Source organism: Microtus oregoni, unplaced genomic scaffold, assembly GCF_018167655.1.
Source record: "Microtus oregoni isolate MIOR12 unplaced genomic scaffold, Mior012 000000F_ref0000247, whole genome shotgun sequence".
Taxonomy (NCBI): domain Eukaryota; kingdom Metazoa; phylum Chordata; class Mammalia; order Rodentia; family Cricetidae; genus Microtus; species Microtus oregoni.
Window position 1 is genome coordinate 93,061,091 of NW_024543059.1, and position 22,047 is coordinate 93,083,137.

Sequence of the window (22,047 nt, forward strand, 5' to 3'; positions counted from 1 at the left end):
ACACGGGATGCAAGTGCCATGGTTGTGTTACACATGATTACATCTTTCTTCCCAGGACATTCTTTTACTGACTTAGCCATATTTTGGCAAGGTCTTGTTTACAAGGAAGAGAAGGTGGCCTCTAGCTGTCACCCATCAAGAAACTGAGGTCGCTGTCTAGAAGGGCAGCAGAAATTGAATTCTATTAACATAAGCTTGGAAGCAGATCCTTATCCAATTGGGCCTTGAGATGTGATCATGACCCTCACTCACATTGAATATGGCTTTCATGAGAACTGAGCTGAATCTCAGTAAAGCTGAGGCCAGACCTTGAGAAACCATGGTCCAGGAGGCATGTGCTATATTGGGCTGATAAATTTGTAATATTGATACGCAGCGATGAATAGCGTATTGCTATTTGTTTTCTGGTCGTCTTGTCCATCTGGTTACAGGAGTGCACTAAGCCTCTCCGTCCTTGTCAAATCCCTGAAGTCTTAGCAGGGCATACCACACCCTCACGCTGGAAATTCATGTCCCACAGCCGAGACATTGACCTCAACACCTAACTACGGCTGGCAGGAATTCTGAAGAGTGGCAGTTGAGCCACGAGCCTAAGATCTTGCATCTCCACTGTTCTGAGGAGGCCCTCCAGATGGCACTGGGTTTCAGGCCATTCCGACTGTGTCCCTTACTGGTGAGCTCTTTGGTGTCTGATCTCCAGGTCGTTCTCTGGGGAGTGAAAAGCTTCATAAAAATTGTGTTTTGGAATGGAGAGCAATGCCAATTCAGTCTCTATAGGACTTTAAGTTTGCTTCCTTTACTTAAAACTAGTTATGCACGAACACATTCTCATAGTTAAAAGGGGTATTCTTAGCTTATCTCGGAAATTGCCTTTAAGTCCTACTCTGGAAACTGGGTCATTTTAGCTTCACCTGAAGTCAGCCTCCTAGTCAGCTTGGTCACGTCTCCCTATGCTCTTAGGCATTCACTTACGTGTGTCTGTGGGGAAATGGATGCTTTAAATCATTAAAGAGGTGAGCTGTACTTCCTTATTTGTAAACTAGTTTGGGGACTCAACAAGTACCTTGGGGATCCTTCCATGCTGATTCCTGTAGTCCCTTCTGTGTGCACTTAGCTGTACATGCATGCGTGTGCTCACATGTGGAAGCCGGACCTCAGGAAGCCATCCATCTTTCTCCCTGGTCAGGAACCCATTACTTGGCTAGACTTGGGCAGGAATCTGCTTGTCTCTGCCTCCCTAACATTGGCATTACGAGTGTTTGCCACCACACTCACCTTTCATTCTCCTTTATGCCATACGTTATTCCCTAGCGCTGCTGGGCATTTATGTGGCATCTACTTGTTCCTTTATGATACAATTTACCTCTTAGGGTATACACGTTTTCAGTGAGCTCATAGGAGATGAACGGCTGGGCCGCGGGATAGGATTTGAATTTGAGGCTGGTGGATTCTCAGGTGCCTGTATCAATCCTCAGGTTCACCAGCTGTCCATCACCTAGCATGAGGTTTAGGGCTAATGTTTAATTAGTAACCGACTGTTCCAATTCTACTGACAAGCCCGCAGTTAAAATGCCACCTTTATCACATCAAATGCTCTCCCGTGTTCAACATAGGCCGTTTGTGAGTTCCAGCTCTGTTGAGTCTATCAGCACCACACACTTTGACTTGATTATCTTCCTGGCTCCAGAAGAGCCCCATGTCTGTTTAAAGCAGCTTCCCCCTGACATGGGGCAACACCTCTATTTCCAGTGTCCACTCGGCTTGGGAAAACGTCTTGCCCTTGAACTCAGCTGGGAAGTCATTCTTATCATCACCTCACCCCTCCTCCTTTGGTCTTTACCCCTACAAGAAATCCGCCCAGACATCAGCTAATGTAACTGCTGTTTATTAGAAAGAGCAGGAGACAGAACGCAGGCCCTTGGGATGGAACGGCCAAGCGAGCAGCTGCAGCAGCTGCAGCAGCAGCAGCAGCGTCCCTGGCTCAGCATAAGCACTTGTTGCCCCATTTGGCCATTTTGTTGTTGATTGGAATCTTGAAGAAGCGGTCACACTGCAGGAATGCAGCAATTTTCTCCAAAGCCTGAAGGAACAGCATACCAGGCCTCATTAGGACTCCACTCCCGCCTAGCAGGCCCACACCGAGAAACAGTGGCATTCACATGCTGCCTTCACCTAGTTCTTTCAGCTGTTGCTTAGCAACCCAGAGGCACCTACTGACTCCTTTAGGCAGAAGTACAATGGGGCCTGTGCTTTTTCTGTGAGAAAGGGACATGGAAATCACCTCAAAACGGCACATGAAAGCCTTCAGATTTGGGAACTCATCCAGGCACTTGGGCTCAAACATCCGGTTCTGGTCCAGGACATCATAGGTGAGGAAGTCCACAAAGGTAAGCTAGAAGGAGGACAATGAGATGTCAGGCCTGAGGAATGAATCAGGACCTGCAGAGACAGGCGGGTTCCTCTCCTGTGTCCCCTTCCTACCTTTTCCCCTGCAAACCATGAGAACTTCCCCAGGAACAAGGAGAATTGCTTCAGCTGTGCAGGGAGCTGCTCCAAGTACTGAGGCTTCAGGCTTTCCTAGGAGGGGAAAGAACAATGCTGTTCTTGGATGGATACGATGGTTCGACGGGGGTGACCAGAGTTGGATTTCCAGGTCCACATTAATGCTGTCTTTGGACTCTGCACACATTGTGTTCTCTCTCTCTCTCTCTCTCTCTCTCTGCACACATTGTGTTCTCTCTCTCTCTCACACACACACACTCTCACACTCACACTCACACACACACACACACACAATAGCTCACAGCTGTAGTCAGGGCCTGGCTCAGTGATGGACACAGCGGACCTTTCTCTAGGCAGTTTCTTATCGCCTTTACTTGGAGGAGGCAGGATGGGAAGCTAGCTTTGGAAAGGAAGAGACACTAATGCCGGAATTACACAACAAAACAAACCAAAAAATAAAACCTGTTTCTAATCCTTACAGATTGGGTCAATGAAAAGATGGCGACCACAGAAGGGAGCCGAGCCAGTTCTTAGCACGTTTGCCTGAAACCCAGCACAGCTGATTCCCGGTAAAGCAACTCACGTGGTCAGAATTGTAGCAGAGCCGAACCAGCTGCATGCGGAAGTCCATTATCTGGTTCTCCATGATGTCCACTCTTATCTTCTCTTCTTCAGTCTCCCCACCTGTAGGTCAGATGGCCACAAGTCACCCTCGGGATTACCCACCTCGGGCCTCGGCCTCGGCTCTCTCACATCAGCGCTGGGCCACTCACACATGTTGTGCTTGCGCGCGATGTACCGCAAGATGGCGTTACTCTGGGTGATCTTGTTCTTCCCGTCCATAAGGTAGGGCAGCTGGAAGGAAACCAGGACATAGTTCCACTCTTCGGGAACAGAGACTTGCAAGGCAGTAAACATGAGATAACAGAAGCTCGGAGAAAGAAAATAGCTAGCACTCGGTCCCCAGCTGATTCTAGACAAGCGCGCGAGATTCTGTGTGTCAGTGAGAATGTATACATGGCATGTCGACTTTCTCGGAATACTTTTTATAAGCAAACTGTAAATATTTTATATTTTAAAGTAAAACTAAGAGTAGTGTGTTTATGGATACATTAAAGAGCATTTAACAACCATGACACTTAAGAAGATACTAGGACAGATTGAGGAGATTTCTATCAGTGACAAAGTCACACCCCTGGGCTAAGTAATTAATGTCTCTTATAGCCTGTCTTTTTGAGAGAGAAAAATGTTAGTGTTTGATAGTCGTTAGTGGGAGTTAAAATGTTGCTCTCCCCCTGTTCAATGGTCTTTGGATTCTATCCATTCTCTGCATCTGAAGAGCCTCTATTCTAGATTCTCCCAAACCAGAGACGAAGTAAAAGACTGATAGGCAGGTGGCCTTCCCTTCTGCCCACTCCTCCAAAGCCACCACCTACGTTAGGAAAATCCAGATCTAGCTTGAATTTCACGTCCAGCCATTGGCTCCTATCATAGTCGGGAGCTGTAAGAGAAAAATGGAACCCAACTCCCTTACCAGCCAAGCCGAGAAATGACTTAGTCCTGATACCTCAAGTTCCCAATCCCCAAAACCTAACGCTTGGGTTTCTACAGCCTACGTAAGATTTGATTGGGCAGCAAGAGAAAAATCCCATGACTGAGCTTCTCTTGACACAGTTCCCAGTTGACTGGAGCAGGGGACCCATACCACCTCGGTGTAGTGTTCCTCCCTGGGTGAAAGACAACTGGAGGGCCACCCTGGCCCAGTGCAGGGGGCCACCGGTACCCACAGACATTACCTTCCCCACACGTATACCGTTTCTCCTCATAGCTGGTATCAGTATACTCCAGGAGCATGCGGATGGCATGAGCCAGCTAAAGGGGGGGGGGGGGGGTAATGGAGAAGGACCCCGGTCAGCGCGCCTGCGCGGTTGCCACTCGCTCCCAACCCCCGCCCGTCAACGTCCCCAGCCCAAAGCTGCGAAGTCCCTGTATCGTGTTAAAAGTTGTCGGGCGGGGAAAGTTGTCGTTAAGCAGCCCCTTCGCTCTGGCCCCGAAATGTCCGGTCTCCTCCTCTCCCCACGGGCCTGGGGACCCCACAGGCTGGCCGGAGGTAGGCCTCGGAGGGCAGCTCAGCTGATCCTGGTCACAGCTGGGAGGCCCCCTCCGCACTGGCTGCAGCCCACCGACACCGCCTGCATCTCCGTCCCAGCAGCTGGGCTGGCGAGGAGCCACTCACCCCGCGAATATCCCAGTAACCCAGAACCATAGACGATTTAGTCGACATGTTGAAAGATTTGAGCCCCTGCGAGGATTTGCGAAGGCTTGTGGGCGCCCAACTATATACTGGACGCTGTGGGCGGGGCCACTGTGATCGGACTGGCTCCTCCTTCCTCGCCCCGTGCTCCACCCGCCTTTCGCGTAGTCGCGGGGGCCACGGGCGCGCACGCGCAACTGAGGCGCCTGAAAGCTTGTGTTGCGAACTTCCTCCCCGGCTGCTGACGCGTCCCCACCCCGGCAGTGGGGACCTGGACCCTAGTTACCCGGGGAGCGTGAGAGTCATGCCGCATAATGAGCTGACATTGGTCAGTGGGAGTTGGAATTCTGAGCACAAGGGGACCGCTGTCTTAGGCTCCTTTGGAGGGACATGTGAAGGGCTAAGAAGGAAAACACAACAAGAACTAATAAATCACATAGACACATAAAACTGTGAGGTAGGAAATGATTTGGGTATAAGGCAATACCTAAAAGTTCTTTGGGGATAGAACTATCTATCCTCTACCCAAGATACACAGTGGCTCTGTCAGTTCTGGGCAGGCAAGAGGATTTGTGGGCTATTGTGGAGGAGAAATTTAGGGGAGTCCAGAGTGTTCTGCTCACCTTCCACAGCACAGCTATCCAGGGCTCCCAACATTTACTCCTCGAGCCTGGGTGGTGGGAAATCGTGCTTTTCCATAGTTTAGCTGATTCAAGCTTCAGACTTTGTAAAAAGATGTTGTACTAAAAAAAGAAGAAATTGGTATAGAGACACGCGACTTTATAATCCCCCAAGAAAATAAAAGCCATTGACAAACTAACCTGAAGCATTAGACTAAATCACATCCCCGCGAATAGAGCATCCCAGCATGCCAGGCAATGGTCGGGGTGTTTCACTTGTAGTTATATAGTCCAATTCAGGCTGTGTGCAGGCATGTTCTGCCTATTTTCTGGAAAAAGGAGTGGAGGCCTAGAGAAGATGGGTAAGCCCATCAAGTTCCCCTGGTGATCCAGGATTCAGATTGAGGATGGTCTAATACTTTTACTGGTTCCACTGTGCTCGGCTAGTTGTATAGCCTCTTATCTTGCTATCATCTTTAATATGAAGTCAGGGGAACACTCTAGGTTTTTCCTGGTTTTTAGCTCTGAGAAGCCAAGGCCAATGGGTTAGTATCTCCTTCCATTTTAAGACCTTAGCTTTTCTGATTAAGTTTGCCCTTGATAAGACTTCGAAGGCCTTTCCTCCTCCTTCTCTTCCTCCTCTTCCTCCTCCTCCTCCTCCTCCTCCTCCTCCTCCTCCTCCTCCTCCTCCCCCTCCAAGATTTTGCTTTCTTAGTTTGTGTTCCTAACTACAAGAGATGCTTTCATGAGGCCAGGGAAGTTGAGGGAATTGGTAGAGACATCTGAAAATAAGGTACTCTGCTCTGGATGATGTGGGCTTGGATAAATTCAGCCAAAAAAAAAAAAAGATTTCCTGGACCTTCTTAAGACCCTACAAGGGGATCTTAAATCCACGAGAACATCAAACCTTACCCATAGAGTATATCAACGAAAGCATAGCTTCTCTTCTGTGGAGAAGAGTTCATTTCATGAGTTTTGAGACTGAAAGACAGGAGATGCCACAGACAACCAAACACACACTTAACCTGAGGACAGAGGTCCAGAGGGTGGACCGACTTGCCTGAGTTTGCACAGTGGACCTGAGGACTTGCCCCTCCCAGGTAATATGCCTGTGTTCTGCCAGTAACGAAACAGGCAGGGGGAAGCTCATGATTGACCCATCTAACAAACAGTAGTTGAAGTGGAAGTTCCCAGGAAGAGCGTGTGGTAGGTACCTCACCTCTTCACACTCCTCTGAATCACCAGCCAGCGTGAGCAAAGCCCACAGCTGTCAGCAGCAGCTTCTCTGCTGCTGTGAGTGCCATGCCTTCAGCTGTACCAAGAGCTTTGGATTAGACCGAGAGCCATGTTCATAGGAGGATAGCAATGATGAGCATTGCTCATTTGGGAGTTTGTTTAGAGAGGAGAAAGAGAATGGACCACAGTCCCCAGAGGCTGATGCTCAGCTCCAGCTTGCAGTAAGTTCTCTCTTTAGCCCAGTCTGACCAGTAGAGGTTGTAGGATTGTGGCTGCTTCATACCCAGTATCCCGGCTCCCTGCTTCCTCCCTTTGGTTCCCATCAGACCCAGAACAAACGGCAAGGGAGAGGCCTATAACAGGCTTAAAGATGCTTTTTATTGGAAAGGAGTCAGAACAAGAGATTAGGAATAAGTATGCCAAGTCAGGATAGGGGTAAAATAAATAGTAACCGGAGAGGAGTTTCAACCCAACAAGGGTACCATTTGCCTCAAAGTCTGGATCTATTCATCTTCTTTGCTGTGTGATCTGGGATATTGTAGTTTGCCACAAACAGAAAGAGGACTTCTGAGGGCTCTAACTGGGTACCAAACACTCCATCTTGGATATGAGAGGTCTTTGGTCTTGGAGGTATTTGAGCTGGTATCTAATGACTCATCTAAAGGAAGAAAGTAATTCAGATGCAGCTGGCTCCAAGTGAGGGATCCCCAGAGATCATACCACCACCAATATGATTAGAGCTTCCAGACACATGAGTGGAGAAACTGAGTCTCCAGAGGAATATCCCACACCTAGTTCCCAGTTCTCCCTTTCTCAGCCCGAGAGGATATAAAACCTCTGGGCAGGAGTCAGGACCTCACCCCCAGCATCCTTCTAACAGCATCCAGCCGGGCCTGGATCCGTGGGGCCTCTTGAGGGCACAGCATCTGCAGCTCCCCAGGTCTCATGTGAAGTAGCTGGTTCCCCATCAGGGACCCCAGGGTCCTTACGGTGCTGCAAATAACAGTAAAATCCATCAGAAGTGGGGCGGAAGGATGCTCGGCCTCAGTATTTGTGTAGAGAAGGCAAGTTGGGGGTTACAGGAATTAGGTATCTGCAGGTGCAGGAATAAGTCAGTTACAGAACTCCTAGGTTTGAGGGCACAGCACTTTAGAAGAGAATGTTCTGGAAGGGAGGGGTGGTGAAAGTGACAGGCCAGGTTCTTCCAGAATTCACTACCCTTGACTCTTGCTCTCTCACTACATGTGGTGCCCTACTCTGGGCTCAGACAAGCAACCTTCTCCTCTCCTCTTTCGCTGAGCCTAAGATGGAATCATCACGCACAATGGAAGCTAGGTTGCTTGTTAAGGTCTCTGAGGGGGAAGGGGCCTGCGGTTCTCACTTGAGCCCTTTATGAGGCTCCCCCCTCACCGCCCCCATGAGACTGGGCACTCACATGGTAGAGAAGTTCTCCGCTTGTAGCCAAGCTGTGACTTCATCGGGCTTTGAGCTAAGACGAAGCATTGGAGCCTAGAATGAAGGATACTTGAGGTCAGAGGTCATCCCTTTCATGGCCGTGCATCCCTTCTACTGAGATCCATCAAGCTCCTTATCGTACCTTCTGGTTTTCTGGTTTGTCAGGGACCCTGACTTAATTTTTGTTCAGACCCTCCCATGAACTAGCATGAACCCAGGAAGCATGCAGTGATAGTAATGCAACTGGACTATGACCATCTCCGTTTGTCACCTCATCCTCTCTCAGGACTCAGGGCTCCCTAGGCTGAGTGGTACCCTAAAGGATGGTTGTCTGTGGCTTCTAGGGCCTCCAGCAGGCAGGGGCTCCAGGATGTTGCTGGGAATGTAACCGGTCCGTCCTGCTTCATTCTTCACCAGCCACCAACGCTTGCTCTGGTCCAGGACCTGCCGAGAATCGCCACGTCAGCCATCAGAACCTCTATCCCCAAGGCTTTGTCCTTCCCTGGTCTTTCCCACTTTCCTTTTCTCTCTGTAAGCCACCCACTCCAGGTGAGCTGGACCTCCCACCAACCACCTCTTTTTCTGGCCTCAAGCATAGGCCTCACCTCCAGAATCTCCCCCTCGGCCACAGTCAGCTCCCGTGCATTCCTGGCTTCAAACTCATAAAGGACTTGCATTTTCAGGGTGGAGTCGGCAGGTATGGGACTGGAGGATGGGAGGTTTGAGTCCTCGCTATGGTTGTATGGCTCATCCGGAGGGAAGTGCAGGCTGCTCCTCATCCTAGAACCTCTGAGTCGAGGCGAGAGACAGAGTCGGGATGGCTTGACAGAAGGGAACTGTGCCCCTGGCCCAGCCAGTAGAGCTCCAGATAGCTCCTAGTTACGGTCTGTTGGTGACTTTTTGGGGTTTCCATAGGATTTGATGGCTCTAGTGTTAGGTGGGGATTCAGGTACAAGGTTTTGCAGACAGGGGTGGGGGAGGGCTCTGAAATGTCATTTATCTCTGAGAACATTTCTAGAACTGGGGTTTTCTGGATCTTGATTCTGCTCTGAGCACTTTATACCTGAGCTTTGGGGACTCAGAGGCTACAAGAAGTCAGAGACTGGGAGGTAAGAAACTGCTTTTTTCACCCAAGGTAGAGGAGAGAGATTGTCCACATGTCCATATCCAGCTAAGAGTTAAGTAAAATGGTCTCTGGGATATAATGATCCACAGGTATGAACGCTCTGCTCTCTACCTCCTTCCCTGTAACTGTGAGCATCCACTAAACCTGTGACATACCGGAAGGAAATAGAATCCTGGTTTCTTAGGAGTTCCTATAAGAAATAAAACCAGAGTGGGTTAGAACAGGAGGTACCCAGTAGAGTGACGAGGAGGGCTGCCCAACCATTACAGGCCTGCAACCCCTGCCTCTTGTTCATTGTCTGCCTCCCCATCAGGTACCCATACCACCCACCCCTTAGTTGTCGTGTGGTTTTGATCTGGACTGGGGGAGCTTTGTGTAGGTCACCGTGCTAAGCAACCCTTACCATGAAGTAGGGCTCTGGAATCTGCCAGCCATCGGAGAATGTGGGTCGGTAGGGTGATGGTTCATCGCCTATCCAGTCAGCCCTGAGGGGAGAACAAAGCTGGATCTAGGACCACTGTGTGCCAGGCTGTGGGATGTGGGGAAGGGGCGATGAGTAGGCCTAGCCTCAGGGATCTGTGGCTAATGGGGACATGGTGAATGTATGCTTATGACAGGCTACAGAGAACCCACAAAGGAGCAAGTGGCTAAGCAGGAACAAGACTAACAGTGTTAAGTATCTGGGGGCAGCTTCACCTTGGTCCCAAAGCTACAGCCTTGTCACCTCCCTAGGAACACGGTGGCGCTCGGTCACCCTCATTAAAGTTTAGAATTAAAGTGGTGTAATCTAGAGTATTGGGGCTGGAAGATTCCTTTGGGGACTTTCAAAGAGCAACCCTACCCCCTTTTATTTATTTATATTTAAAATAGATTTTTTTTCATAAAATACATTCTGATTATGGTTTCTTCTCCCCCAACCCCTCCTAGATCCTTCCCTACTCCCCAAGCAACCAAATCCACACGCTTTCCTTTTCTCTCTCACTGGAATACAAACAAGCATCTAAAATAATGAAATAAAATGAGGTAAAACAAATAAACCAGAGTAGGAGATAAACAAACAAATGGAAGAAAAAGAGCCAAAGAAAAGGCTCCGGAAGTACATATAGATGTAGTGATATACATGTGCACATACAGAGACAACCCATAAAAACACAAAAGTGGACATAACACCTGTAAGGTAAAAGAAGAGAAGGAGGAGAAGAGAAGAGGAGGAGGAGGAAGAAGAAGAAGAAGAACTCTTACAAAGCATTATGTGACAATGAATCTTCAAAAAATGCCATTGATTTCATTTTGTGTTACTACTACTTGGCCTGGAGCCTGGCCTTCAGAGTAGTTTGTACACCCAATGAGACTCCATTAGGGAAAAACAATTTTTCATTTGTGAACAGTTATCAATGGGAGACAGCTTCTAGGTTACGGATGGAGGCTTGTGTCCACTTCCCCTCTCAGCACTGGGACCCCATCTGGCCCAGACCTGTGCAGGCTCTGTGCACGCTGCCACTGTCTCCGTCCCACCCCTTTTAAAGCACTTTTATTTTTGAGACAGCATTCACTGAGTTGTGCAAGCCTAGAACTCACTGTGTAGCTCTTGCTGACCTTGAACTTGCAATCCTCCTGCCTCAGCCTCCAGGGTAGTGAGAATACAGGTCTGTGCCCCACGCCTGGCCCATTCAGTATTTTTCTAACCTGTTTGCCATGTCCCCACAGCAGCTCTCTGTCCTCTGGCTAAGCAGCATGAAGAACTTCCATCACAGAAGACACATGACAGTGGGGCTGCTCTGCCTGATGCCAGGATGGGCTCCTACTTGCCTCTCACCTCCCCCTTGCCCACAGACCAGGACCACGCCATTTCTAGACTCCAGGTTTATCTGCCTGAGAATGCTCACTTGCCTCTCAAAGTTCCTCTCCTCACCTCACTGGGGCAGCAAGAAAAGTACCCTCTAAAGTTAGTACAGCCTCTTTCACGCGATGGCACACGATTCACATAGGTCTGTTTCTTAGCGTGCAGCACTTTCTGGCTGGGGACGGGGCTGTCTTCCTATCACTATGGCGGCAGCATAGGCAGAGCTAATACATGCTTATTCAGGAGTAAATTCTTCATCAGTGGTGTTTTCTCTGTGCCCTAGAAGCATGCTCAGGTCTTCTGTTGACCAGGTTATAATTTCCTTTGGTTATGGCTATGGTCCTGACTGTCTCTTTACCACGCCTCCAGGGAATGTGCGTTCATGCCCTGCCTGTACTTCCTTACCTCTGGTTGCCGCCTCTGCCCCTACTGGACTGAAACTGGTCCACTGGAAAGTCCTGATTGTCAGGCTGGAGATGTGTTTTCCAGCTGAGTGGGAGAGTGCTTGCCTGACATGCTCAAGGCCCTGTGCTTGGTCTCTACCCCCCGGGGATGGGGTGATCCTGATCATCTGTTCTCCAAGTCCAGAGACTGTTCCCCATCATCCTGGGTTACCGGACCATTTAGTGTTACTTACAACTTTGGGTCGTTTTGTCTAAAATGTAATTGGACAGAAATTCAGCTCTTCTAAGGACTTTTACATGTCTTTTATTTTCTGTATTTCTTTCATGTTAATCTATTCACTTCTAGTTATTTTAAGAAATTAGGGATCATTCAAGGGCATATCTGACTTGATGGATTGTTCATCAAATCTGTGCCATTTTATTAATACTGGGATTGTTCTGCTTCTTCATGGATATTGCTAAAATTATATCTGCCAACCAAGTCTTCCATGTTGCAGATGTATGTGCATGCATGCCTGCATATGTGTGTGTGTGTGTGTGTGGTGCGCACATGTGAATGTGTGTGCTTGTATGTATGGAGGGCTGAGGTTGATGCCATCTCCACCTAACTTTTTAGGACACAGTCTCTAATTTAACCTGGTGTGCTTCTCTTCAGCTAGGCTGGCTGTCTCACTCCAGGACCCTCCTTTGTCTACCCTGACTCTCACACTGGGGTTATAGGCATGCTGCCATGTTTGGCCTTTATATGAGAGCTGGGGATTCAAACTCAGGTCCTCAGGGGTGTGCAGCAGGCACGTTACAGAGTATTTCTCAAATTTTTTGAGTAATACTGGGTTTTGAAGCATAAAATGACAGGCCTAATGTTGTGGAATATTTGTACACTGTGTGAAGATGTTTTAGTGCAATTGGTATAAAAAAAAAAGATGAATGGCCAATAGCTAGGCAGGAGAAGATAGACGGGATTTCCAGGGAAAGAGAGGAAGAGGAGAAGAAATCTAGGCACATAAAGAGTTGCCATCTCGACACAGAGGATGGGCAGTGTGGAGACAAGGTAATACCCCATGGCAGAACATAGATTAATATAAATGGATTAATTAATATAAGTTACAAGAACTAGTTGAGGACAAGCCTAAGCTAGGGCCAAGATTTCATAATTAATAATAAGTCTCCGTGTCACTACTTATGGGCTGGCAGTCCTGATGAAAAAGTCCTACTACAACCTAGCATGGACAGTCCACATTAAAGGGCCAGAATGAAAGCATCTGAGGCCTTGTCTCGGTCCACCGCAGACCCTGCTCTCCTCTCTTGCTAGCACTCCACATCAAAGCCGTCCTCATGGGTGAGTGAGCCCAGTCCAGCTACAGGAGCCAGTGTCTAAGACGTTATAAGAGGTCCAGACTTTATAAATCTCTTCCTCTGAGTGGCTAGACAAACTACATAAAACAGATCCTTTGGGCTTCAACGATCCAAATATCCATTGATGAATAAAGGATCAACAAAATAGGACTTGTCCATACGAGGGAATATTAGTCCACCACAAAAGGAAGGAAATTCTGACACATGCTACAACGTGGATCAATTTTGATTGATAAAATCAGCTGGCCACAAAGGGATGAACCATGTCTTATTTCACTCATATGATGTGTCCAGAATAGGCAAACGGATATGGATATAGAGCAAAGGTAGCCAGGGGGAGATGGGGAATTATTCTTTGCCAGATATAGCCTTTCTGTTTGGGGTGAGGAAGTTCTAGAGCTAGAGAGTGGTGTTAGGGCACAGTATCAATATATACTTGATGCTACTGAATTATATACTGAAATCTGTATATTATTTTGTTATGTATATTCTAACCATCAAAATAAGTACTGAAACTAATTCATGTCTTTAAGCAAACTGGACAAAACTTCACATGGGCCTGAATTGAAAAGAACTGCTCTTTAGACAAATGTGTGGGAGTTTCCTTCCCAAGCCAGACTGTCAAATGACTTGTCTCCCTGCTGATAGCTCTGGGCTCTTAATATTGTCTTCTTGTTTTGATTACCTCTGCTCTTTGCGTTCTCTCTCTCTCTCTCTCTCTCTCTCTCTCTCTCTCTCTCCTCTCTCTCTCTGTCTCCTCTTTCTGGACAGGGTAGCTGTCCTGGAACTCACTTTGTAGACCAGGTTAGCCTTGAACTCACAGAGGTCCACCTGCCTCTGCCTCCAGCTTCCCAAGTGCTGGGCTTAAAGGCGTTCTTCACCATGCCCAGCATTTCTGTGATTCCCTTTTGCCTTCTTCCTACTTTCCTTCTGCTTCTCAGAGCCCTACCTTCTGTTACCAACCACACTTGAGGAAGCAAGGTCAGGAGCTCCCAGAGGATCCCTCACAGGCCTCCCACTGTGGCTATCTGACACTCTGAGATTGACCTATCCCATAGTTGGGACCTCTCAGCTGGGGACCCAGATGTGTGGCCTCTGTAGACTCTTCCTGGGACATGTTAGTCTAGGTTTCCAAGTGAGTCTCCTTCCCAATCCCCAGGTTCTCTAACTGGTCCTATGCCCACCCTTTCAGCCACAGCACCTTGGCTTGCTAGGTCAACTTTTGGATGTTACATCTGTGACATCTCTTTTGTCAGACATTCGTAAATTCTGAGCTGGACTAAGGTCAAGTTTTCACTTGGTCTCTGGTGAAAATGAACATACATTTTAGTAGAAGGTTGGCATTTTTTTCCCCTCTGAAGTAATGTGTTTCTTCACTGGGTAAAGGCAGTGTTTAGTAAAAAAATTGGGAACTCAATGTAGAGTCCCCCACGTTCTCAATATGTCTCTGGTTTATGATAGCATACCACAGGCCACACACCCTGTCCTGCTTTGGTTCCTCCACACCCGTTGTCTTCACTTACCGGCTGGTGGTCCAGGCTGTGCCTAGCGACTTCCAGAGAGTATTTTCGGGTGGGCTTAGACAGGACTGTAGCAGGTTTATGGCTTTGGGGGTGAGGAGCGGTGAGATCACTTTAGCTGCAAGGTCATCTTCAGGGCACTGTTCCAGAATCTTGAGGAGCAGTGTAAAGAGAGTTTCAGAAAGGAGTAGGAATTGTCCAAAGACCCCTTAGCTCTGTCTCCTCGCTTAGTGCCCATCCCCTGGCTTCCTGTCTGTCCCCCACTTCCTGCCTGTCCCCCCAAATATTGGTGTCCTTGACTCTGTTGCCAGCCCCTCAGGCCTGCTGGGGGATTTTGTCTTGAGTGGTATTCTGGCATGAAGATGCATGTTGAAGAAAGGGCAGGTCCCACAGTTCCCTCTGCCCTGGTACTTCCCCCTGCCTCTGTTCCTTCCTCTGCTCCTCCTTGGCTTTACCTTGTCCCCTTTGCCACCCCATCTGCCCTCCACTCACGAATCTCAGGGTTTCGAAGAGGAGGTTCACGAACTCAGGGGCACTTGTTTCCTGCAGCCTTAAGGCCAGCTTCCCCTGAAGACACAGCTCAATGTCGGTGTCCATCCAGCATTTCCCTTTACCAGAACCCTAGCCCCCCATAAGTATGTTGCGCCCTTCAAAAGTCCCCAGCGAAGGAGAAAGCTGGAGCAGGGAAAGGTTTAGGTGACTGACATCAGAGAGAGGGGGAGTTAGGGGAGGAGGGCCCAGAGCTGGTCAGAGCCACTAACCAGGAGGTTGAAGCTGAACTTGATCTTTTGGAAACAGTCAATGTACTGTGCTGGTGTTATCTCTGTGGGAGAAGGAATAAAGGTGAGGTTTCCAGGTCCTGCCAAGACACCCCTGCTCCTCTCCCTTGGCATGAAGTGCTTACTGCTTTGAGCCTTCTTCTTTTTCCTTCCAAGTTTTCTCTTCTTACGGCTGTCCTTTGCCTTGGCCTCCTTCAGCCTTCCGGCGAACAGCTCAATGTCCACCAGGAGATGGTTCAGCACCTCCTGGACCCCCAACAACACATAGCCTTGAGTGGACAGTCATGAAATCCCAGAAACTCCCCGCCCTGGCCCTGCTATCATCCCGCTGGAAATCCCAGCCTCAATCCCAGCCCTGCCCTGTCTATCCTGGGCATCTGGGTTCCTGAGAATTGGTCCTCCCTTCTCCCAAGCTCAGGAAGCCCCAGCAAGCCTCCAACCACCTTCAGTTACCTCATCGATCTCCAGGTCCTCAGGAGATGGAGCACGCCTTGGGGGAGGAGGCAGAGTGAAGTCACTTGGTTCTCGGGCACTTGGGTAGTGTGCCAGGGACCTTGGGGATGGTGGGATGCCTGCAATGGATGGAGAGAGGGGGACCATGACCCTAGAACTTCTTTGACTTGATCCAAACCTTTTCTTCCACTTGCCTTCAGACACAAACTTACTTCGTTCTGGGGTCATGTGGTGTGGCTGCTCTGGAGGAAACCTCTGCTCTGGAGAAAACCTCTGCTCTGGAGGAAACCTCTGCTCTGGAGAAAACCTCTGCTCTGGAGGAAACCTCTGCTCCGGAGGGGACCTCCGTTCTGGAGAGTACCTCTGCTCCGGAGGGGACCTCCGTTCTGGAGAGTACCTCTGCTCCAGAGGGGGTGCCGGTTGTATAGGGAACGACCTTTCTGGAGAATACCCCTTCCATCTGTCCTGACCTGGATGAAGGGCTCCATATCGAGGTCTGCTGAGGGCATGGGGAAAGATACAACTTTGATAAAATTCTTGAGAGAGATACCTAAGCCCACACTTCTGCCTCAGGGCCCATGGACACCACCCTCTCTCCCTAGGAACCCTACTCCTGTTCCTTAGTCTCTACTTGAGCCTTTGCTGACTCCACCATGCTTCACCTGCCTGGTTCCTGGGCCTCCCTGGGTTCTAGAACAGCTTCTGGGCACAGTATCCAACACACTCAATACATTCCCAACACCCTCCATTGGACTAAGCCTTTATTAGTCCTTGGCATGTTTTGTTAGGTCCCAGGATCATGAGTTCTCCACATGAGTAGCCAGGATATGGTCCTCAGGTCTGAGCTAGGAAGCCCTGGATGTTGTTGAGCAGAAGCAGCCTACCTTTCTTCTAGTTCTTCCTCCAGGGCCTTCTGCAGGCTTGTCCTCAGTTGCTCTGCCTGGAGAAAGCAGCAGTCATTGTGTGTGTGAGTGTGTGTGAATGTGAGTGTGTGTGTGTGTGTGTGTGTGTGTGATGGTCACCAAACTCCACCCCTGGCCACTCTACCCAGTCACTCACCCCTACTTCCTGGCACTGGAAGAGCAAAGTGCTGGTGCCTGGCAGGCCAGACTCCTGCACAGTGACTGACAGGATGGAGTTGTAGGAGCAGGTGTTGAGTGCTACATCCATGGCCTTGATGCTGTCCAGGCGGTAAGAATCCAGGTTCTCCTAAGGCAGGTGGAAAGGCCAAATGTGGGGGGGTCACAGAGAGCCCCTGAGACTGAGAAAAGGCCATCCCTGTTCTCTGGTGGGCTGGGTAGAGTCTCTACCCCGATTCTTATGCCACTGTCCCCAGACCTTGCCCTGCCTCTCCCTGGTTTGGGATGTGTATTGAACGTGGAGAGGCCCTGAGGGGCAGGTGGAGAGCCTGGAGCTTGCTCCTTAGCATCCTAGGTTAGCCAGGGCCCACAGCTGGGTTTGTCGAGAAGGCTGACCTTAGTCTCAATGTCCAGTAGCTGGAGCCAGCCATCTCTGACCTGCAGGAGCAGGTCTTGGCTCCACACTCGCCCCTGCGCATCCATTTCCTGAAGCTTCTGCAGGGCATCCTTCGGTTCCCGGACTCTCTGGGTGCCCAGCTTACATGTCATCAGATGCTAAGGGGACGGGAAGAGACTGGCGTTGGGAGAAGGTTTGGAGAGAGGATCCCAGATGGCAGCAGGCAGGGAAAGGGAAGGGGAGGAGGAAGGTGTGTCTTTGGCTCCCCCTGTGGGGAGGTCATGCTTTTCAATAAAGCAAGAGCCTCAAGAAGTTGACTTCTTGACGAGGCTTCCAGGTCTAGGGCTAAGGGGTTCTGGGGCTCCAAAGGAAACATCATTAAGGTGACTGGGTGGTCGGGGCGTGGGTTCCAATCATCCAACAGTCATTCGTGTTCCTCTGTGTGGGCTACAGGACCTTTCTGCTTCCCTTCGCTGCCCTCAGGTTGCCCCACCACCACTTGCTGACCCCTGCCTTTTTCCATACTCTTGCCCATACCCAGATGTCTTTCCAGCTGTGCCAACCCAGTGTTTCGGGACTCTCAGGAAGACCCTCTTTCTGAGTCTTGCACAGAAAGAGCCCTAGCCATTGCTGGCTCCCAGGTCCTTGCCTTCTACTGGTCCCATTGTTTGGCAGCTTTTTCCTGGTCCACCCTCTTCTAGAAATCCCTCGCCTCAGCCAAGTGTTGCCTTCCTGAGTCATCCGCCACTTTCTCCAGTCTTCTACTGGAGAGAAGCCCTCTACCTCCTGCTCCTGGACCCTCCATCCTCCCTCCTGCCCCGGTGAGGCCCTATCACTGCGTCCACACTGCCAGGACCTCAACAGAGCCTACGGGCCAGTTGCCTTGAATGCGCCTCCTCTTGCTCTTGCCTGAAGGGCCTCAGTGAAGTCAGTTCCCAGCCTCGCTCTACAGAGATGCTGAACAATGACTGGGGAGCCCCTTCTCTACTGCACTCTAGGTGTCCTACATGTCTCTCAGTACCTGAGGCTACCGGGGTGGCTGTGAGTTCTGTGCCCCCTCCCGTGCACTGTGGCCTCTTCCACGCCCCTAGTTGAGCAGCTCTCTGACCACATCCTTGAAGTTTAAAAGCCAATTCAAATGACCAGATCTCAGAGTGCCAGCTATCCATTTGGGTGGGGCCAGAGACTCCATTGCAGTGGCTCAGCCTGGCCTGGGAGTACAAGCAAACTCTCCCCCTCTGTGGCACTGTCCCTTACAGCTGCCTCACACCGTCTTCCCCACAGCCATAAGCAGTCCTGAACAAAGTACGGGAGGTGGGTTGGAAAACGGAAGGGTTGGTAGGCTGGCGTTCTATGGGTCTTGACTATTTACTTTGTCACTTCTGTCTAGGGACCCAGTAGTATCCACTCCCACCACCTCCAGCCGGGCCTGCTCTCCTCACCCTGGGACCGCTCTCTACTCCCCTGAACTTGGCAGGTGTTCAGGCCTCATGCTTTCTGAGTCTGACTGCACAGAGTTCGGTCAGGTTGAGCCATTGCGTCAGGGTCAGGTGTACCTATGTTCTGGTAAGGCAAGACACACCGGAACTCGTAGCTTTGCTCAGAAACTGCCTGGGACCCAGAGGTACTCACCTCCACCCTGTGCTGTAGGAGGGTAGGTTCTGAGGCCATGCTCTGGGAATACTCCTTCCGGTGCACTGTGGGTACAGAGTCAAGGGCAGGGGCAGCAGAAACGAGGTTAGGCTTGGACAATTGCAGGGGCAGTGGAGAAGAAGGGGTTTAGGGAGCTTGGCCCAGAGGGGAGCTGAGCAGGGGAGGGGAGGCAGAACGCTCACAGTAGATGGCTCTGCTGCTGGGCCGCGACATGTCGACACTGATGAGGACAGCTTCCTAGAATCACAACGAACCAGGGATAGTCGTTAGACGAAGGAACAGAAATACAAGGCCCAGGTGCTGCTGCTCTGACCTGGGGACCCTGTGACCAGATCTGAAGCCCTTAGCTCCAGGGGACCTACTCAGAATCTTCTGCATCTAATACCCTGCCCAAGAAGCCTGTCTTGTTAGGCTTGGAGGTCACGGGCCAGGGAAGAAAGCGTCGCGGTCAGAGAACACAACATGAATGGCCTCCCATGATTTGAATCTGGGTTCGGATCTTACTCCAGGACTAGATGTGAAAGATGGTACAAATGAGTCGCTTCTGTGGGGAGGGCAGAGGGCTCACTTGCTCTCCCTGCCATAGCTAGCCTCCTGTCCAGGCCTGCTTTAACAGCAAGGAAGGTCCCATTAACGACCATGCCAGGAAGAATGTATTTAAGTGAGAGACTCCCTCTCTCTCTCTCCCTCCCCGCCACCTCTCAGATACAGAGATAGAGGACAGACAGACAGACATATATGGGAGGGGGTGCTGTGTGGAACTTGCCGGGTCCTACATTCATCTGGTTCCTGATCGCCACTCCTGCTTCTTTTCCCTCTGGTATTCCAGATTCTCCCCCAGGTACCCCCCTCTCCAACTCTATAAATCCAGCTCACAGTCAACTGACTGCTAAACATTTCTTTAACCACCCCCTGCCCAGAGCGTTCCCAAATGCTATTTTCAACACTGCACATTCCTCTCTAACAACAGGAGTGGTCACGGTAGTCCTGCGGCACCCTGAGCCTGCTGCCAAGCCCTCCGGACCCCACCTCATCTAGTCTCCGCCACTATCTGTCCACTGTACTTATACAGTTCCAAATGGCAAGCACCACTCTAAGGATTTTGCTTTCAGTGACCCAGCAAGTATTCAAAACAATGCCAGATGCTGGGTGGTGGTGGCACTCGCCTTTAATCCCAGCACTCAGGAGGCAGAGGCAGGCGGATCTCTGTGAGTTCGAGGCCAGCCTGGTCTACCAGAGCTAGTTCCAGGACAGGCTCCAAAGCTACAGAAAAACCCTGTCTTGAAAAACCAAAATAAACAAATAAATAAATAAATAAATAAATGTAATAAAAAAAAAAACAACAACCAAAAAACAACACCAGAGCCAGAACCATTACCCCCACTTCTCAGAGGAGGACTCTCATGTTCAAAAAAGACAGCAGGCTAGGGGCTATTTAATAGGGAAATGGTGTCTGCCTTACAAGTGTGTCCCTGTCACTAGACGGTGGACCATAGAAGGGGCACAGAAACATCTTTTGAAGTGGAGTGGAGTTAAATGCCATGAATTTGTATGTGTCGGGTGTATGCAGGAGTCGAGGGAATGTGTTATTTGTACGCATTTGTAGTGATTTCGTGAATCCCCATGCATCTACCTGCTTGGGGCACTTCAGTTGCATATCCCCGGCCAAAGTGTACGGAAGCGCCTATACCTGTTTATTGGACTGTTATGAAAATGACGGGGATCTGTTACGGTGACTCACAAATGGAAAAAACGATTTGCCAGCGGGCGTCATGGGAACAGAGGAGGCGGCTGGTCTCTGTTCCCCCCCACACACACTGGGGCTGGGGAGAACCCGTTTCCTAGATCAGAGCAAGTGCTGGAAGCCTGACCCTTCCCTCTGCCCCCTCATCTCCCCAGCCTGTGGCATTCAATTCCTGCTTCTAAATGGAAGAAAAAAAGAGCCCTGCTCTGCTCAGCCCTGCCTGCTCTTTCACACGGTATGGTTCCTCTATGCCACCAAGGGTTCTTGTGGGCTGACAGAGGTAGTTCAACAGCTACTGCTAAAGACCCTACACCGCAGGGCTGAGGTGCGGTTTGCCCTGCCTGGCCCCTTGAGCAGCAGGGATTGGTCTCTGCTTTCCCTTGTGTAGGTGTATAGAACAAGGTAGGGGTATCTACATGACTGACCCTAGGGGAAGACTTCCGGAGCCCCTTGCTATTTCTGGTCTCCAGCCAGAAGTTCCTAGGGCTAGTCCTTCCTCCTAAACCTGAGACGAGACTGCCAGATACCCCAACCATGGGAAACCACAAGTGTGCCCACGTTGGCCCCAAGCTCTTCCATCCTTGCTATCCGCTGGAAATTGGCTCTTACCTGAGTACCAGTGTAGCCGGATGTCTGGTCCCCCAGGAGGCTGACTGTTGAGACAGTGGTCCAGTGCCGTTGGCGGGAGAACCGTTTGGCCTCTCTGCCAGCTGCCTCAGGCAGAGACCTACTGATGATCAGGTGGCCTGTGAGGAAGCAGGCTTTGAAGAAGCCACACCTGTGGTCTTTGGACTCTGGAGGGTGGGGAGGCCTCTCAGGCCGCCAACCACCCAGCACTGAAGTGGACCTGAGGAAGTGTCAGTGGTGACAGGTGTCAGAGCTTGACCAGAGACCCCTGCTTCCCAAGCTTCCTTCTTGTTGACCTCTGGCCTTAGGTGTGGCCTCTCATCTCCCAGCTTTTCCCATACCTCCTCTGGGGCCCTGGGTTAGCATTAGGCACTGGGGGTCACAAACAAAAGGCACATACGATCTCATGAGTCTGTTTTCTGTGTGAGGGGAAGGCCACAGATGGAGCCGAGGCTCAAGAAAAGTTTTGGATTGGCATGTGTGTTTTATGTTGACGTACTGCACCCCACGGGCGTGTGACCGTATGTACCCAGGTTGTGCCTGTGAACTGGACATTGACTGTCAGAGAAGACAGGGTGGGGCCCAAGCCACTTGGGCATGACACACAGGGCTGAGGCTTCTTTCAGGGCTCATTCTGGTCATGTCTATCTCCCGTCCCCTGTCACCCAGGAGGGGCCCTCCCCTCTGTCACCCTTGTTCCTCATTCTTTCTTTCCTCACCCTATCCCATGCCACAGGCCCTAATGGATGCCTTCAGTAAGGCCACCTTCTGTCACTATTCAAGAAGCTGCCTGGACCCTGCAAGTTGCTTTATTTAAAAACCTCCTGTGATACCCCCTTGCCTTCTGAGAACTCACAACTCAGTGTAGGAAACCGGCAATAAATAGACATCGAAGGACTAAGGCAGAGGGAGAAGGACAGGGAATGGACAGGGAAGGTGATGTGGGAGCTGAGCCTCCTGGCCTCAGGCCCTGCTGGGGTTAGGATCTGTGCTGGAGAC

At 50.3% G+C, this 22,047-nt stretch overlaps 2 protein-coding genes across 3 annotated transcripts; both read right to left on the minus strand.

The window, feature by feature from the left end:
• Positions 1-1,869: 1,869 nt before the first annotated feature.
• On the minus strand, positions 1,870-4,882 carry LOC121446771 (glutathione S-transferase Mu 5). Its single transcript, XM_041649545.1, has 8 exons — positions 4,739-4,882; positions 4,299-4,374; positions 3,939-4,003; positions 3,276-3,357; positions 3,086-3,186; positions 2,482-2,577; positions 2,282-2,392; positions 1,870-2,080 (listed from the first exon to the last, which is right to left on the minus strand). The coding sequence occupies exons 1-8, from the start codon at positions 4,784-4,786 to the stop codon at positions 1,982-1,984; spliced, it is 678 nt and encodes a 225-aa protein (XP_041505479.1). The 5' UTR covers positions 4,787-4,882; the 3' UTR covers positions 1,870-1,981.
• A 2,088-nt stretch (positions 4,883-6,970) lies between these two features.
• LOC121449167 (epidermal growth factor receptor kinase substrate 8-like protein 3) lies at positions 6,971-21,181 on the minus strand. Of its 2 annotated transcripts, none has more exons than XM_041653440.1 (19): positions 21,031-21,181; positions 18,860-18,914; positions 18,657-18,721; positions 17,024-17,182; positions 16,608-16,757; positions 16,433-16,488; positions 15,761-16,044; positions 15,549-15,667; positions 15,221-15,341; positions 15,078-15,139; positions 14,809-14,883; positions 14,320-14,468; positions 9,597-9,678; positions 9,349-9,383; positions 8,673-8,856; positions 8,383-8,511; positions 8,048-8,121; positions 7,473-7,605; positions 6,971-7,270 (listed from the first exon to the last, which is right to left on the minus strand). In XM_041653440.1, exons 2-19 carry the CDS (start codon positions 18,888-18,890, stop codon positions 7,259-7,261), a joined length of 1,920 nt encoding a protein of 639 aa, XP_041509374.1. In that variant the 5' UTR covers positions 18,891-18,914; positions 21,031-21,181; the 3' UTR covers positions 6,971-7,258. The 2 variants fall into 2 exon arrangements, with proteins under 2 accessions (XP_041509374.1, XP_041509366.1); XM_041653432.1 differs by having other exon boundaries at positions 15,761-16,047.
• Between the last annotated feature and the right edge of the window lie 866 nt (positions 21,182-22,047).

Coding starts and splice junctions, on each gene's coding strand:
- LOC121446771 (XM_041649545.1), bottom strand. CDS start 4,786: ATGTCGACTAAATCGTCTATGGTTCTGGGTTACTGGGATATTCGCGGG. Junction 3,358..3,938: donor TAGATCTGGATTTTCCTAAC/GTAGGTGGTGGC, acceptor GTTTCCTTCCAG/CTGCCCTACCTTATGGACGG. Junction 2,578..3,085: donor TCTGCTACAATTCTGACCAC/GTGAGTTGCTTT, acceptor TTCCCCTCCTAG/GAAAGCCTGAAGCCTCAGTA.
- LOC121449167 (XM_041653432.1), bottom strand. CDS start 18,890: ATGTCGCGGCCCAGCAGCAGAGCCATCTACT. Junction 15,140..15,220: donor AAAGAAGAAGGCTCAAAGCA/GTAAGCACTTCA, acceptor CTTCTCCCACAG/AGATAACACCAGCACAGTAC. Junction 14,469..14,808: donor TCTTCGAAACCCTGAGATTC/GTGAGTGGAGGG, acceptor CTGCTCCTCAAG/ATTCTGGAACAGTGCCCTGA.